Raw genomic sequence first — 18,995 nt, 5'->3', positions numbered from 1 at the left:
CATGCTCTTACAATCATTAGTTGTTGACGTGGCTAAAAAAAAAGGATGCTTGGGAGATGTGTTACTTTTTACCGAATCTACAAAAACATGTAGATTTAGACTGAAATCTTATAGTCGAGCTTAAATAGACCACCCAGATCTGAGCTAAACTCTTGCGTTTTCTGCAGTGTTTTTTTTTGTTCTTCTTTCCATTTTCCTCTTTTTCTGTACTGGGGACGAACCGTGAAAATCAATTCAAATTTGTTTTTATTATTATTGGCCTTAGCCCTTTTTTGATACTTTAAATTATTCTTATTTAAATAACGCTTCGTGCGTGAAATAAGTTTTAAACTACCTCACTTAGCTCAAGCTGAAATTGATCGTATCACTGGAATCGTATCACATATCACTGTATCTCATTGTCGCAAAAATTGGTGTGATAATTCTTCCCTAGAAAAAATCTTACAGAAATATCGTCTTTCCGTTTCCATCGGAAATGATTCTAAGCTTGAACGTTTGTTCAACCCCGGGAAAGATGAAACAGATCCTATTTTAGCAGTGGCGTGTATGGGTTCCGTGTGGTAAATTGTATACTGGGAAAACATCAACAGTGGCGGGGGCAATCATGACTGTACAAGTTCCAGTAATGGTGGCTGCGTAGAAATAAAGATTTCAAATAAGGCATTTTGAATAAGCAGCTTCCTTATCCATGCCTACTGTAATTTAGTCGACATCAGCTAGAAAATACTACTTTTTTGTATGGTACAGAATTTTTTTAATAATTTCAAAAGCATAGTTTGAAAAGCCTACTACGTAATATTTTTTGAATACTCTAGTCAAAATCAGAATTATTCTTTTGCAAGCGTATGCGAGGTAATTTGTATACTGGGTGAACATCAACAGTTGGGAGATACCAGCACGAACATAAACTATCAATGTATAAACCGTTAGCCTAAAAGTAAAAATTATAATATTGACTCTGTCCCGGGCCTCCGCGCCTTGAGGAAGGACAGTGTAAATGGAGAGATCTTCAAATTTTGCAACCGTTGCTATTCGAAGTACCGGGATCGATACTTGTAAATGGTGAATAAATCTAACTGTAAAATATTCATAATATATTTCGATTCTGGATGGCTAATACATTTCTTCATAAAACTTTGCAGGACTAGGTCAGATAAGACCAGAGTACATACATGATACTGTAATCATAACATTTATGTACAAACAGTTATAAAATAAAGCGCCTACAGAAGTTGCAAAAGTCTATAGAAAGTTAAATAGAAATTATAATATAACATTCAAATTACAAGAGAAACAATTAAATTCCTTTCAGAAACAATCAGGTAAAATTCAACAGCTTACAATATAAATTTCTTTCTCAAACAATAAAGTCTATATTAATAATTGCATAACTAAATCTACTTTATGGACGGAATCTGTGAGCATTAATTGCAAAGTAAAGAATTCTCTTTGCAAAATTCGTAGAATTTACACATTATTAAAATAAAACAAAAATTCTCATCAATCAAAAAATAAGCTGGGTCACAATTTTGACCTTATCACACGTTAGACTATAGAAGGTAGTCTAGAAAAACACTCTCACGATACTCCGTTCGATATCATTTGCGGACAATTTCGACATCATCTGCGTACAATGATAGGCAGTTAGCGATTAGACATAAATATTCGGAAATAAAACCGTTCCTTCAGGATTTACAAAGAGTCGAACTGCGAAGCATCATCCTGAAAAAAAGAAAGAAAAATTAGCACCAGCCGATCCTAAAGTTTCAGATATTAGCTTGAAAAGACTGTTTACTATAAACAAAACTGCCATTGGGGCTTGGGGGATGCCTTAAATGCATATAACTATTGTAAATACCATTAACGAATTGCCTTTATTATGTATCTTCTCCTGTCTCCCTTGGAAGTCGAACCCAAAGAGTATGGGTAACGCATAAGAGTGAAAAATTAGTGCTAGCGTCGCAATTATCGCCAATGTCATCTAGTGTTTGGCGTTTTCTTAGTGTAATAATGTTTGGCGTTTTCTCAGTCTAATAGTGTAAGTGTAAAAACGTACAATTAGTGTAATTAGTATAATTGGCAATATTAGTGAAGTGATAAGTCTCCGACCACAGTTTCTGAAAAAAACACAATAATGAAGATTGAAATGCCAAATGCTAGATGGCGCTCGATTCTTTTCTGACATTAATGACATTACCCACTCTAACAAGTTGCGAACCAACAGGCAATTTTCATGATTCAGTCAGTGAATCCAGCTAGCTAAAGACCTTGTTTTTTGTGAGGAGTTGAAAAATGGGTCCTGAAAATTATTTAACATTAAATAGACTAATTTTGTCTATTACTGTCTGATATAAATTCGTATTTTAAGAATATCTTAATAAACACGCTATGTTAAAGCACAAAGGACAGTGAAATTCTATTCGTTGAAATTAGTTAATTGGAAACTTACATAGACTCATTGAATACTTAAAAGAATTTCATAAAAAGAAAAAAAAAAACACGACACGCAGTTACATAGGTCGGGTTATACAAGAGTTACATACAACGGGCTCGAATTAAAGAAATATGTGTGAAAAATCGACAAAAAATAAGCTTAAAAATTTTTGGTAACAAGCGGCTTAAGAAGGTGTAGCTCTCCTTTAAAGAAGTAGTTGCATTTGGGAATAAGCGTATTATTAATGTTGCAAAACGTGGCAATACTGACAAACATGTGGTATTGCCCCAAAAACCTTCTAATTTTGATATACCAAAAGACAAATCTTAGAAAATTGCGGGTTTTTGGTATGAGTAGACCTAAGATAGGTCCAGGGGCCAAGAAGTGCTTTATTTTAATAATAAAGAAACCGGGGGAAGGTAAGCACGAAGGGTGTGTGAAAGGACAGGATGGTTGTCCCCCAACCCCAATTGCACTTCCTGGCTGAAGGGCCATGAAACGGAGATCAGCACCGCCGGTTTGGACCTTAAGTGTCTAGTGTCGTCTTACTTTACTTTTTTACTTACTTACTTTTTATTTTAATTCTAATTGAAGTGGTCACTCTGTTATATTTCCGATAAGACTTGTCTAAAATGAAGGACCAGAGTATGCGTGTCTGGAATATTTCATTACGGGTGAATTGGAAATTCTGAAGGAAGCCCTTAAAATCTCTCCCTCCCCTTTAATGGAAACATAGTTGCAGTTGAGGAAAAGGTAATAAAAGTAAACTCACTGTTGAATGTGATGGTTTATACAAAGCATCTCTACTCGAAGTCGTCCCATATCTAGAACCAGTTCGACTTGCAACCTACATAAAGCGTCCAAACGTTAGTAATGCAAAGCAATCAAAGTACACACTCAAATAAAAGCTGGTTTGAAAATATGTTGATAAGTTTTATATATAATCAATACTTGCTACAAGATAGGGGGATATGCTACTGTTTTCTGCTGCCTGGGGGATCTGCTACTGTTTTCTATTTGCTTATATGAGAAACAACAATGCACGCAGCAGCGCTCAAAAGGACCAGATGCAAAAATAATTTTGCTTTTTAACCCAGTTTCTCATTATCATTTTTTTCTAAATGCTTCGTAACTGAGCGCACAAATTGGCACATTATGTTAATCAAGAATTTTTTCAGGAATTTTCAAGAATTATTAATCAAGGATATAGTATCTTGTCTACCCGCTGTAGCAGAGTGGATTGATGCTCTGCTTGGCAACAGGGGGTCCCTGGTTCGATCCCCGCTAAAGTAAATTTGGGGAGAAGCTTGCTACTTGCCCCTGTAAAAAAGATCCAGCAACTGTAACTTCTATACGACGCCATGTGTGCCAGTAATGGCTCTAGAGGTTCTTTATCCTATATTTTTTTTGGTTTACTTTTCTCGCCTTTTTTGATAGAGTTAATTTATTTGGCTTCCGAAAGACTCGGAATTACAAGAGAGCAAATAGGGTGGACCAAATCCTGGATAAGGTTTGCTTCAGTATTTCTGTGATTTTTAAACCTCTGTCAATGGCAGACTTTAAGGAGCAAAGACCGTTCACCAAATTTCACGTCAAGCTTAAAAAGCTGCTGCAGTAACTTATCTCTTCCTTTGGAAGTATTTGGTAAGAAATCTGTAAGTCAAAGTAAATATTTTGTTGGCACGAATCCTTCAAGTATGGTTGCTACTGTTACTGTTTGTTTTTGTTTTTGTTGTTTTTGTTTGCATGGAAAAACAAAGAAGACATTGGCAAAGAAGAAGACGTTAAAAATGATACAAAATAAGAGAACGAGAAATATTCCCATTTAAATCTCGATAAAAGAAAAAGCTCTTGGTATTACCTGCCCCTCGCCCTGGGAAATGTCATGGTGGCACCCATGTTTGGGCCCAGGGTTTTTGCAATTCCAGTTAGGGTCAAACGAAATACATGAGGTCCTCAAGGAGGGTAGGAAGAGGTTATTAGCAAAGATAAAAAGCGAATGGGACTTTGGAGAGAGGGCTTCTAGTAGTAGAAGTTGCCGCATTAGAGAACCTATTTCTAGGTTTGACTTACAGAAAGGAAATCCAAAGAAATATATTAGGAAAATATTAATTTTAATATGTTAAAATTTCGATTTTAGTTAAAGTCTGAGTTTAAATAGATCCAATCTGAAATTTTGTGTAAGACTAGGTATGCCTATCCTTGTGCAAGACTAGATGTCGTCGCTAGTCTCTTCACAGAGAAGTTCCTTGTTCCTTTTATTAGCAATTTCCAATGCTGTTCTTTCTCGTTTTTAACATTCAAATTTTTTTTCTAAATCAAACTAAATACTTTCGATTTTATAATTTTTCAGCAAGGCCGTATCCAGAGGGTAGAGCTTAAATGTGGAACCCCCTTTCTTCATATCGTTGGACGATTGCAGAAATACGAACTTTCCGGTTATTTTAGAGCTAAAAACACTTACAGAAAAAGTCTTCTGTATGAATTAAGCTCCCTAAACTCAAATGCTGGCCACAAGTTTGTTTGTCGATCATCTTTGTGGAAATTTTTTCCGTCTTCAACGAAACTACTTCTTCCTAGATTCACGATAAAATAGGAACGATTCAACCAATTATTGCGCTTTATTAAAGAAAAAGCAGTTAAAAGTTCCCGTGTCGTTCGTTTTTTTATATCTTTTTTTTTAGAAAAGATGATAAATTAAAGAAAAGAGAAATTTTAGAAGTTTTTTAATTGCTAAAACTTGTTCACCTCTTTGTTTATTGATTTAGTAGAAAGCAAGTGAAACACAGAACGTTCAAAAGAAGAAATTTCGTACTATAGCTTACCTCGTATTTAGAGTTTTTGTAAGGTGGCGTTTTCATTGCTGGTCGTACTGTCGTTTCGTCGTATGATCTTACTTCAGATATCCTAAAACAAAACAAGTAAATAATATAAATACGACTAAAAATATCACTTGATACATAAATGCTGCCGAAATAGATGAACAATACATGCAAATGTATAAAATAGATGGACGTATACAAAACAGCTACGAAACTGAAGGCTAGAAAGAAATATGTTTTAGGCAAGTAGGTCTATATGTTGAAAATAAAGATAGAATGAATTGAATTAATTGACTTTGTATCTTACGTCGAAGACATCTTTTTTCTAGAAAAATAACAAGACACGAAAAGGAAAAAAAATTCTGTTTCAAGAAATTCTTCTGCTATCTAGTGCTCTCTGGGGAAATAGCCTGGGAATACCAAAGCGTAGCCTTCAGCTGGTACACCATAGCTTATAATGCTAAGTTGTTATACCATAAGTAGTGTCATCCTCAAAGTCAAAATGAAGTAATTGCACTCCCCTTTGTTTCTTTAATGGCAGCCCTGCGCAGCCCGCAAACCCCATTCCCTTTTAACTACGCCACTGGTTTTTCCTCAAAGTCATCCGAGCAAAATTTTGAAATAGTCATTTTGTTCAGCATAGTTGAAAGCTCAAATAATCCTTCCTCTGGGGATGACATGACCCCACAGCCCGTGTGGATAGGGGCTGTTTACATATAGTACCTCTGTTTACCGATAGTACTCCTTATTGGGAAGTAAACAGACATTTCTTGATAAGATCAAATTCTCCACGGGGAGATTTTGTGTGGACGAAATTCTTCATGGGAGAATTTCCCGTGGGGGGGGGGGGGAGGATTTCCAGGAAAAAATTTTCACGGAGGGGGATTTCCGGCATGATTTGAAATATGATTAGAAATTAAACGAAAAGAAAGTCTGTTTTCAAATGAAAGTAGGCTAAGGAGAATTTCCCATGCAGAATGGTCCACAAGTAGTTGTCCGGGGGGCTTTGTACGGGAGGAGCTTTCTATGGAGAAATTTCGGTGGATGGGGGAATTCATCAAGGAGGGGGAGGCAAATTTCCAGAAACTATTTTGAAAATGATCAGGAATTAAATTAAAAACAAGTCTTCGAATTGAAAGTAAGGAGCAACATTAAGACTGAAGACGAACAAAAATTTTTTAGCATAGTACTTGTTTCTTTTTCATCTTTTCATCCTTTTCTAGTTCATGTTGCCTGTTCTATCTAGCTTTTTTAGTTTTCTCTTTTTCCCATTTTTTGGTAAAGGAGTCTAAATATGCCGCCAAAATATTCGGCCTTTCGTTAGTGTATGTTTTAAATTGTCGTTTGTTAACATTCACTGTCTCAATTAAAAGTCTTAACTCTTTATTAGATTTTCATTTCATTTTTATTGTAAGTACAAGGTAACACTCAATGAAAGATTTAAATGGCTATGAATGTCTTACTCATGCCATGATTTAACTATTAAAAAGAGCTAGTAGCATATTCAAAATATTCACTGTATTTACTATGTTCAAAAATATGTTCAGTCACAAAATACTCACTAAAAATAAAAATTGTCTATCGTTTTTGGTATCTATGACCCTAGGAATGACACGATAACCATGCTATTGCTGAGTTTAGATGTTTCAGAAAATTACTATCAAATAAGGAACGTGTTATTTTAGCATCTGTAAAGGATAAGCAGGAAGGAGGAATTGAAGTCACGACATAATTTCTTAATTCAACTGAAATTGCTGATTTCATCTGAAATAAAACGATGATTATGCCAATGCGCACTTTAGATTATTCCAGAAGAGATAGACATTGGAACACAAGATTTTGAATGAATCCGAACAGCTAATGGCCGAAAGCCATGGAAAAAACGTCAGAAGTAATGATGCCGGAAAACGAAGCGCAGTACATCGAATCGTAAATTAAATCTTTGGTTGGAAGAGTTGCAAGAGTGAGAATCATTATGAGTTCCAGAAGAAAACAAATCCTACAAAATGGATGATTCTTTGATGCAATAACAGAAATAAGGAATATAATTCAGGCTACACTTCCTTAACTCAGTTTTTGTTGCTTATTTGACACCTCATGACTTAAAACAAAGGAATAACGAATTTATATACTCCGTTTCAACGAACAAATACGTATTTACTCAAAACACATTTTTGTTAGAATTATATGCATTTTTAGTATTTTTTCCCAGGGATGTTGCATGGAGTCAAGTGCCGGAGCCAAGTGCCGCGTACCAAGTGCTGGCGCCCGGCCTCGAAATTGGTTACATATAGTTTGTTTTCTGAAAACTGGCACATTGACATTTCTGACCACAAAAACAATCTAAATAGGTTACAAGTTTAAGAAAGAATTCGTATTTTTCTCAGGGTGGTTGTACTAACCTACGGTGACGCCGTGGTATCAAGAACAACCTCACATTGTCGTTAGAAGACAAACGACAATAAGAAACAGTATACAAAAGTCTACCACGGAGCCGTGCTGGGCCCATATATAATTGTATATTTATGCATGTATGTATTTTTTCTCAAAAAACAGCTCCATATTATTTTGGGAAAATTGGCATCCTGAGATATTCTAACCTAAAAAACGATCTAGATATGTCAGAAGTTTGAGAAAATTCGTCAAGAGCCTTAGTTTATAAAAGAAAATAATGTGAGGGATGTCATTTTTATATACATTGACTCATTTTTATATGACTCTTTCTCTCAACTTTTCTTTTTAAAACAGTAAAAAAAAGTTTAGCGTAAAGAGCGGGGCGTTGATGAGGAAGCAGCCCCTTTCATATACGAAGTAATTTCTGTCCGTTTTAAGTTTCAATGTCGCTCCTTACTTTCAGTTAAAAAAACTTGTTTTTTATTTAATTTCTGAACGTTTTTGAATCAATGCATGTTTTGATTTTGGCTCTCAGCAGAGGAATAATTAAAACGAAATTTGCATATATTTTTTTTGGCTAAATGGCTTTCTCATAGTTTTGATCGAATGATTTTGAGAAAAAAAAGAGCGGGGGAGGAAGCCTAGTTGCCGTCCGATTTTTTGGTTACTTAAAGAGGCAACTAGAACTTTAAATTTTTTACGAATGTTTTTATCAGTAAAAGATATACGTAACTTATAAATTAGCCTACGTAACGAACTTTTGTATTCTCATGTTTTTATTACATATATGGGGAGGTTCACCCCCTCGTTAGTACCTCGCTCTTTACACTAAAGCTTAAATTTTATCCCAATTCATTAAGAATGACCCCTGAATCACACAAGCCATAGAATAAATAGTTGAAATTACTAAAAATACTTTAGCGTAAAGAGCGAGGTATTAGGAGGAGGTGAGGCCCTCATATGCATAATAATTTCTGTTCGTTTTAAGTTTTAATACTGCTCCTTACTTCCAGCTGAAAAAACTTTTTCATATTTATTTTTTCATTGTTTTTTTTTAAATAATGCTAGAAAATCCTGCGCTCCCTTCATGAAAATTTTGTTCCCCCATGACAAATTCCTCGATGGAAAGCTCCCTCAACATATCCACCTCTTCTCAACCCCTCCCCCCATCAAAAAAATCCCCCTGAAAACGTCTGTACACTTCCCAATAACCATTACTAAATGTAAGCACTGGTCAAAGTTTGTAACTTGTAGCCCCTCCCACGGGGACTGTGGGGGAGTAAGTCGTCCCCAAAGACATAGTTATAAGCCTTTTCGACTACACTGAATAAAATGGCTATCTTAGAATTTTGATCCGTTGACTTTGGGAAAATAATTAGCGTGGGGGGGCCTAGGTGCCCTCCAATTTTTTGGGTTACGTAAAAAGGGCACTAGAACTTTTCATTTCCGCTAGGATGAGCCCTCTCGCAAAATTCTAGGACCACTGGGTCGACACGATCAACCCTGGGAAAAAAAAAACAACCCAAACAAATAAACACGCATCCGTGATCTGCCTTCTGGCAAAAAATACAAAATTCCACATTTTTGTAGATAGGAGCTTTAAACTCCTACAATAGGGTTCTCTGATACGCTGAATCTGATGGTGTGATGGTCGTTAAGATTCCAAGACTTTTAGAGGGTGTTTCCCCCTATTTTCTAAAATAAGGCAAATTTTCTCAGGCTTGTGACTTTTGATGGGTAAGACTAAACTTGATTAAACTTATATATTTAAAACCAGCATTGAAATGTGATTGTTTTGATGTAGCTATTAGTATCAAAATTCCATTTTTTATAATTTTGGTTACTATTGAGCCGGGTTGCTCCTTACTACAGTTCGTTACCACAAAACTGTCTGATATATATATATATATTATATGCGTGTATAGTACATATGTGTAATATATATGTTAAATTTGAAAACGAATGAATTGAGAAAAAATCATGTTTCCGATAATAACATTAATTCCAGGAATAATTAAATTTCTAATAATTATTCTATCTTAACATTTAATACAAGGAAATGTATCTAAGAACACTGCCATCTATTAACATTGTTTTAGATTAAAATAAAGATAGGACCTAGAGTCTGCTAAAAATAAAAACAAAGGGGTCCATTGCGCTGAAAATTTTGAAAACAAACAATGTCTGAATAAACAATATGGCCATTAATGGGTCCAAAGTAGATGTTCCTGGAACACCTACTGGAAACCGTTAGAAAGCTCTAAAACTACCTTTAAATTATCAATAATCTACGATTAAAAATGCTTGTAACAACAGCTCGCTAGCAACACGCACATCACTGAAAAAAAAAGTTCAAACGACACACCAACATGCTGGTTAAGGTTCCTCTTCTGAATTAGTTACAATAACAAAAAAAAAAAATCTTACTTTGTATTGCAAGGCCATGTCCAGAGGGTATCAGGTGTTTAATCCCCCCCCCTCAGAATTATTGTTAGAATAGTAAAAACGAAAAAAAATACATTTAAAAAAAAAATTATACGTTTTTAAAGTTTTCTGTGACCCCCCCCCCCCAAGAAAATTACTCCCCCGCCAGAAAATTACTCCCCTCCTAACAGAATCCTGAATATGGCCTTGTTATATTGTTAACCTAACTCTTTTTAACGTAGCTGCCGAAGTGCTTTGAAATTTGATTTTGTTTGGCTGGTTAAAACAGGTTTCTGAGTTCTTTTTTTTTTTACTCATTTCAATTATGTCTTGTTTTTTAAACGTTAACGTTTACGTCGAAATTTTTTTGCTGCCACTGTAAAAAAAGTGAGAAAAAGGAAACTGAATACAAAAAATGAACAGACGAATGGAAAGTTTTGAAGGAATTAATAAAAAAAAATCAAACTTGGGTTAAATTAAAACCGCATAAAAAGACATTTAATGAATTTATGCTGGTGACAATAAAGTAAGAATTTTATTATTGGCAGTTTAGAAAGAGGTTTTTCCACCAAGATTACCACAGTTGCTATTTAATAATTAAAACGAAGAAAAAAAACAATCAGAAGTAATACCTGTCTCCATGAATGGACTCTGAAACGTTTGATAATGCATCCACTGACCTACTTCTGTTGGCCAGTCCTCCTGCAACAGCATCGAAGTTATTAGCTTGATAATCAAGAAAGTACTTACTTCACAAATTAAGCAGAATATGTTATAAGTAAAAGTAAACACATAAATCCTGCAAAGAGATTTGCAACAAAGAAATGTGTCGTTCATCACATTCAACCTGTCAGTAATATATTGTAAAAAGGGCTTTGTAACTTGAACAAACATTTTCACTTTGAGTGTGAATTGTTTTCGACTTCATTTATTTTTTATTAAAAGAGAAATAAATGAAATAGAACAAGTCCTGAAGTCAAAACTGGGAAGTAGACAAAGCTTGTCATATAAGTTTCCACAAATTAATAAATAATTTCTTATAGCAAACTGCCTTTTCAGTTACAGAATTTAACAAATGAATCGCAGAATATTGTTTTCATTTCGTAGAAACTTGGAAATATGCTGAATTGAAAAAAGACAAAATTAAACTAAATTAAATAAACAAAATTAAATTTTCATAGTAGCGAAGACTACGGTTGAACCTTTTCGCAAGAATAACTTTTTTTCCTTGGATTGAAATATATATCTAAATTTAATATTTAATATAATCTAATATTTAATAATTAGAAATATTTAAAATTTAATCATGAAATTTGGCATCAGTTCTGCTATATGGAACACAAAACTATATCAGTTTGCTCGCTACAAAGAAAAATTTATCAGAGACAATTGAAAAGAAAATAGCCGAAAAACTGAAATCGACTGGGGCAACTCCAGCGGCTAGTACTGCCAAGTTTCCGACAGAGATCATGGTTTCAGAAATACACGATGCGATCATTATAGAATTTAGCCCAAAGTTTAACATCATTGAAAAGCAGCTCAAAAGTTACTTGCATGCTATTGAAATCCTTGAGAACAGGGTAATTCAACTAGAGGCAAAAGTTGACGATTATGAGCAGGAAGCTAGGCTAGATTCTCTCTTATTTAACGGTGTGAAACAGAACCCATCGCAAAATATAAATCCAGCTATTAATCATAACATACATGACCAAATGGGCCTGTATAGTATCGCAAATTCCGATGTTGTGAGTGTTCATCGGTTCCGTCTGGGTTCTAGTAACTCACAAAGACCGAACAAGTTGGATCCCGTGCTCGTGAAATCGTGCCCGTGCTCGTGAACCCAGATGAATTTTTTGGAGAATTTGATGGATTTCTTCAAAGAATGTCAAGTACTAAACTCCAATGTATTTTTTTAGGCGATTTTAACTTTAATCTTTTAAATCTAGAAGAAGTAAACCTTGATTTTTTTAACCTTATGCTTTCATATAACCTTTATCCCGCAGTTTCAATCCCAACTAGGATAACAGATCATTCAGCAATCCTAATTGACAATGTCTTCCTTTCTTCGGATGCAATTGTGGAGTGCTGTGCTGACGTTGTCTTACACCCTGGGTCTGACCATCTACCAGTATTTAGCACCATTAAAAGATTTGGCTGTAAACAAAAAACCACTACTAAGCTTCAATTCAGAATGATGAAAGCTGAAAATCTCAGGAAATTTAAAGATGAAATCAGCACAGTATCATGGCAAGAAGTCATGGCGGAGAAAGAAGACCCCTCGACTGCTTTGATAAATTTATGAGTATTTTGTCTCCCATCTATGATCAGTGTTGCCCATTAAAAACTGCAACTAAGAAGAAAAACCAACCGCGGAAGCCATGGATTACGGAAGAGATACTGGAAATGATGAAGAAGAGAGACCAATTATTCTCAGATTATCTCAATTATGAGAGTGATGACAGTTGGGAAGAGTACAGAAAGGCAAGAAATAGGGTGAATTCTGCACGACAAGCTGCAATGCGGGAGTATTTCGGAGAGAAATTAAAATCGCAGAAAGGAGACATTAGAGGGACCTGGCTGACTATTAAAAGCGTTCTCGGACATGGTAAGGATTCAGCATCAACTGAACAGTTAGCCATAGGTGAAAGAACTATGAGTGGGAGGCAAGAAGATAGTGGAGTTTTGTAAGTTTTTTACCAAAATAGGATCGCAAATAAACCAAGAGGCAAAAGATCAAAGCGGACAGCTAGATACTGAGAAGTTCGACGATAACCGCGGTCTTCATCACTCATTTTACTTTACCGAATGTACTATGGATGACATTACCCAAGCAGTGAAATCGACCAAATCTAATGCAGCCGGTGTTGATGCCCTAAACATTAAAGCATTTAAAGCAGTTGCTGCGTATCTCTTACCTGTGATATTATATCTAGTCAATTTATCTGTTCAAAAAGGTGTGTTTCCTGACGAACTAAAGCGGGCAAAAGTTATACCCCTCCATAGAAGAGGCGATAAAAGAGATATTTCCAACTGGAGACCAATGTCTATTCTACCGCTCTTCTTAAAAATTTATGAAAAAGTAGTGTATAAGAAAATATACGAGTACATGAACTCGCTTGGGTTTTTGTCGGATTCGCAGTTTGGTTTTAGAAAAGGTCATTCTACAGTGCATGCCTTCATCACCTTTTAGATTGTTTAAATAGTGCGTTAGAAAATAATTTGATCCCTCTAACTATTTTTACTGATTTGAAGAAGGCGTTGGACACTGTGGATTTTGAAGTTCTACTGAAAAGACTGCGAAACCTTGGAATTAAAGATACAGCATTAAGTTGGTTTCGGTCTTATCTGTGTGGAAGATCAATGAAGGTGGTGATGAGTGATATATCTAGTGCAGCTATGCCTATAAACTGTGGTGTTCCCCTAGGATCAGTCCTTGGCCTGTTACTCTTCTTGGTATATGTGGATACTCTTCGATTTTACATAAATGATTCAGTTTTAACCTCTTTCGCTGATGATACAGCTATCACAGTGTTTGCCCGGACTTCAAAAGAGGTTGTGCAAAAAGCGAACCACGTCCTTAGTCGGCTTCATGTTTTTACAGCTCTAAGCTCCCTTGCAGTAAATCCAGGAAAAAACGAATTTTATGGTGCTTAGTAGAACTGGTGTACCTGAACTTCTTGAAAATGTGCTTTATAACGATGTTAGCATAACACAGGTGTTTTTTGTAAATATCTCGGATTTTATATTGATTGTAATTTGTCTTGGAAGAAGCATGGTGAAATAGTGTCGGCAAAAGCAGCTAGAGGATTGGGAGTGATGAGGAGGCTGAAAAAAGTGTTCCCGGTAGCAGTTGTCAAATTGTTATACAGTGTTATTGTGCACCCTTACATCACGTACGGTTGTTCTGTTTGGGCAAGCAATTTCGTGATGAATTATAAAAGAACTCAAATAATACAAAACAAAGCACTGCATCTGATACGAGAATTTCAAAACTGTCACAATACTGCGAAGTGTTTTAGAAAGAATGATATTTTGAACATAGGCGAGCTACGTGATTACCAGCTAGCGATTTTTGTTTTTCAAAGTGTAAATAAGGTAAGCCCTGAGTACTTTCATGATTTTTTTAAAACTAACTCGTTTTATCACCCTTATTTTACCCGGAATTCGGAGGATTTGACTCACGAGAGAAGAAATACAACGAGAGCAGGATTTGTTCTCACGAACATAGGTGTCAGCGTCTGGAATGACCTTCCAGAATCGGTAAGAGCGGCAGTAAGTCTGGCATCATTCAAGAGAATGGTTAAATTCCATTTTTAAAAAGGAGAGAAGTGTGATAAGAGGAAAGGGTATATATTTATTTAGTATTTAATATTAATTATTTTGTTTTTTTACCCCCCCCCCCCCCCCTCAAGGATTTTTTTTTCTTTCTTCAAAATCATTTGAAGAAATGATTTAGCAGATTCATGGTGGTTAGAATTGCGGCCACAGTCAGGACTCTTTTGTCTTAAGAGTGGCCGTTAATGGTAAGTTCTTTGTTTAATTTATATGTTTTGGATGAAAATAAAAAATGTCTATGTCTATGACTAAACACATCTTTATTAAATTGTGTAATCTTTAAAATCACGCTAACGTCGCAGTAAAGGTCGCTTAAAGGTCACAATTGGAAATTGAGAACTATCGAAATAAATATTTGCTTAAACCGTTTGCTAAACTGTTCTAAAAAGGAGCATTCCAAGGGCAATCTAAATGAAGAGGAACAAAGTGTGTTTGAATTGAGGAACAAAGTATGTATTACCCTTCTGATTCACCCTTTGAGAACAGCTTAGTAAATGGTTTCTGGCAATTATTTCAGAAATGCGGAAATTTCATCAACCACCTTTAGGGTGACTGCAACGGTATAAATAACAGTAATTTTTAACCCACCATAAATAACAAGGCAAAAGTGGAGTAATGAATTAAAAAAGAAAATATAGACAAAAACGAAACAAAAAACAATCAAAGAGAACAAAAATATGGGATAAGACCATGAAAAGGCTGAAATTCTGCACGATTTTTTATTCTTATATCATGGTGGCAAATACAGTAAAAATATCAAATGCCGAAAATACGCTGAATAGAGAACTCGGATAATTTTTTTTTTTTTGGGGGGGGGGGGAATTCAAAACAAACCAGATAAAGATAAGACGAAATAGTCGCAGTAGGTCGAGTAAAGTTTCACTTGGGCTTTGCCATGATATTTACTCCTGTTAGCAACGATTGTTTTTGTTACGAGTATCAATTTACAGCCCCAGCTTGATTTCAATTTGTAAATTAAAAATATGATCTTGTCACTAAGTCCAAGTTTCACCAAGATTTAGAAGAGGTTGCATAATAAATTATCATTGTGAATCGCTCGAAATATAGACTGATATAGATGAGATATAGAAATATAGACGAAATACATTGCTTGAAATACACATTTTGGCTTAGGGATAAGTTGTACATTCTCTTCATATTACAACATTATTCGCACGAATATAAAATCAGTCAGAAATGGAGGTCTAGGAATTTTTTTTACTGGACCTTACTGAACAAAGTGTGGATGACCCTATATTGGCCAAATGGACCAAGGCTTGCACAAAGCGTCTATCGAAGTGGAAAGCCAGAAAATTCAATGAAATTGTCTGAATGGCTCAAATTACACCTCAAATGAACAGGAAGTTTCATTTTGTAAGGGTAAAAGAACACACAATACATATTCTGATATTTATTCCTTATAATCTTAATGCTTCTTTATTTGTTTAATTCAAAAAAGTGAAAATATTTAGAATATATTTTGATATTCTGGTCTTGAGGAGGTGTGGGGTTGTCAGCCCTACTCATGTTAATTTTTGCATGTTTTGAGTTTGAATCGGCTATTTATTGTAATTTCAGTTCGTTTTGGTTTTAATTCATTTATTGATGGTGATTTATGGTAGTTTTATGCTTGGAAGATTATTTGAATTTATTTCTACTCATTTTTGGCTTAACGAGGCTCTTTTCTATTCTTTGACAAACTTGTTTTGTAAAAAAAAAAAAAAAATTAATTTCGGTTCATTTTTTATTGACATAGTCTTTTTCATAGAAAAAATATTTTATATAATTTTTTTTTCTATTAGACTCCAGAGTTTTTACTTTGAAGATTATTTTACTTTATTTCTGGTTATTTTTGGTTTAGTGGGACTCTTTACTTTTCTTTAAAAAACTTTTTCCGTATGATTCTCATTAACAAATACTATCTGTAGATAATTAAATAAAAAACAGCAAGTTTTTCAAATGAAAATAAGAAGCAACCTCAAACCTTAAAACGAACAGTAATGATCAGGTATATGAAAGGGTTTGCCTCCTCCTCAAGACCTCGCTCTTGACGCTAACGTTTCTTTTTTTAATAGAATTTTACAACAAAGCTTATTGTTCTAATTAAAAGGCCATTGTGTTTCGGGAATCGTTCTTAAAGAATAAGGGCAAAATATCAAAACTTTAGCGTAAAGAGTAGGGTAACGTGGAAGGGGATACCCATTTCATATACGTAACAATTTCTGTTCGTTTCAAGTTTTGATGTTGCTCCTTACCTTCAATTGAAAAAACTTGTTTTCTTAAATATAATTTCTGATTGTTTTTAGATAATGCTGGAAATCCAGATCTTGCTCCATGACAAATCTGGTACTTGTGTATTATACGCCACTCACTCAAGTTTACGATGAGTAAAACTTGAGAATAAGCCCGTTCCTTCGTTAGTTTCTTCTTTACTTTAGAAACAAATTTGGGCTAAATATTTGAACATTAGGGGGGGGGGGGGGTAAAGTATAACTGGCCTACATGCAAGATGTGTTAGGTACAATTATTCTATAAGTTAGAATTATTTTTTGACTTCAAACTGTCCAAATACTTTACTCCCCCCTCCGTATGTGCAAAATATATAACCCAAATTATATATTTCCAATCTATTCTGTCACTTGTATTTGTCTTGTCCCGCACTAAGCTGAAAGAAACTAACGAAGAAACCTGTTTTTTCTTGAGTTTTACACGGCGCAAGTTTGAATGACTGGCGCATAACATAAATACCGAAATTCCTTCTCCCAACGGGAAATAAAAAAACAAAACTCAAATAAAATTCTCTAAGTTGGAAAGCCTTATTTTCCACGAGAGGAGGGGTATTTTCCGTGGGGGGGGGGGTATTTTCCGAGGGGGGTATTTTTTGGGGGAGGGGTATTTTCCTGAGGGTTAATCGCCGGGAGAGGGCGGTGAACGCCTAGAACTGAGGGGGAGTTCTAAGAATATATGACTCAACTTAGGGGCGAGCAAACCGGTATCGTTAAGTGGCTTGGTACTACGATGGTTTTCAGAAGCGGTACTTGCCTCCTGAAATACAAGAAAAAATGGGATGTTATTACGACTTACCGTCAGATCCTCTTCTGAACGTAGACGGGGCTGGTCTTTCCAGTGTATTTCTAGCACTTGAGGGTAGCCGTGCCCTTTTTCCCTGAAAAGAAAACAATCATCGTATTCTCAGCGTTACTATTTTATCATAAATAAAATAAAAGTTCTATTTAAAAAAAAATAACTTCGGCAGCTTGTTTTGTTTGGTAATGATTGTACCAATAATGCATTGATTGTACCAATAATGTTTGTACAAAATTGAATAAACCGTAATGCAACAAAACAAACTTAGTATCCGGTAAATAATGTGCTAAAGAAGACAGGGAAAGGGCTCAGTCTACCAAGAAACTTCGGACTCTACTTTGAAAAAGTCTCAAAAACTAAGTTTTTTGGGCACGCGGGACCAGAGTTGGCCCACTGTTTTTCACAGAAATATTTAAACTTAATTCCTGTACGTAATATCCGTTGTATCTTTCATGCTACCTTCATTTTACTCATGGGGTTTCGTAGTAGCTTACTCTTTCTTGTATATCACCTAGAGATCTTCTGTCAACACAAGAGATAATGGGAACCCCAGTCGACAAGAGCCTCAATATCTTGGTATTTCAAGGAAATCCTGACCTACATAGGGGTTTTTAGATGATGTAGCGGATCCCTTCCCTAAAAGTTTGAGAAATGTCTTACTTGGTAGAATTTTTAGGGGCTTTTAATTGATTACTAAACGGAAGAAAATGTTTTTATTCCGTTACTGATAGTGGGGGGGAATCCAAAGGTTTACTGAGAGTTCGAACATATCATTTTATTAATGAAGTAAGAAATAATTGAAACTCACTCATTGATTTTTGTAAACGCCCAGTACATAAAAGAATAATTTTAACGGAATTCTTGTGTAATGTTAATGTAACCTGTAGCTTTATCTATTTAACTTAATATTTATTTCGCTATAACCAGCATATAATCTTTTTAACACTAAAAGAAATCTAAGTAAATATAGCTTAACATAGGAAATTTAACCATTTTTCTCATCAAACTCACAAAACCTTTATTTAATACTCTTTCAAAGCCTTGACATTTTTAGTTATTTTCTTTTTGAAATTGTTTGGTACTTTCTGGATTAGTATTTCTTCAATGACGAGCTCGCAAACTCCCAAAAAAGCAGATTACCTTGATATAGGGAATTACGTATTTAGAGAAAATTATGTCTTTTTACTTAAGGAATGAGAGTCGAAAATTTACACCTTGATGGGAATTTGTTGTTTCAATTTTCTTCTAGTTCAATTCTGTTTTTCCCACACTACTATGTAATTAGTTTCCACAACAAATTATATAATTGAGCGGGCTTAAAAAGTGCTATATCTAAAGATTTGTTAACCTGCATATTGCTATGGTTAAAAGTCAATAGTTTATGCACAAAAATAAAGACTATGCGCAGCATGTGTGTAATAGCTTATACACCTGCAGACTAACAATAAAGTGACCTAGAAAAATATTCGAATGGATTATTTGTTATGAAGTCACGAACA

The 18,995-nt window shown here is 35.0% G+C and overlaps 1 protein-coding gene across 2 annotated transcripts in view; it reads right to left on the bottom strand.

Moving 5' to 3' along the window:
• Nucleotides 1-1,247: 1,247 nt before the first annotated feature.
• LOC136031453 (uncharacterized) overlaps nucleotides 1,248-18,995 on the bottom strand; it is a 103,130-nt gene continuing 85,382 nt past the window's right edge. Inside the window, exons 16-20 of one of the 2 annotated variants that reach the window (XM_065711056.1) lie at nucleotides 17,494-17,575; nucleotides 10,707-10,776; nucleotides 5,260-5,341; nucleotides 3,207-3,281; nucleotides 1,452-1,722 (exon numbers count right to left, since the gene is read on the bottom strand). In XM_065711056.1, coding sequence (XP_065567128.1) covers nucleotides 1,693-1,722; nucleotides 3,207-3,281; nucleotides 5,260-5,341; nucleotides 10,707-10,776; nucleotides 17,494-17,575 — 339 coding nt within the window. In that variant the 3' untranslated portion in view covers nucleotides 1,452-1,692. Of the gene's footprint in view, nucleotides 1,723-3,206; nucleotides 3,282-5,259; nucleotides 5,342-10,706; nucleotides 10,777-17,493; nucleotides 17,576-18,995 lie in introns of both variants that reach the window. The other variant, XM_065711057.1, reaches the window with a different exon arrangement.

This window comes from Artemia franciscana, chromosome 9 (assembly GCF_032884065.1).
Source record: "Artemia franciscana chromosome 9, ASM3288406v1, whole genome shotgun sequence".
Classification (NCBI taxonomy): Eukaryota; Metazoa; Arthropoda; class Branchiopoda; order Anostraca; family Artemiidae; genus Artemia; species Artemia franciscana.
Note: the sequence above shows the minus strand (reverse complement) of the source record. Positions and strands in the feature narration are given on the sequence as shown.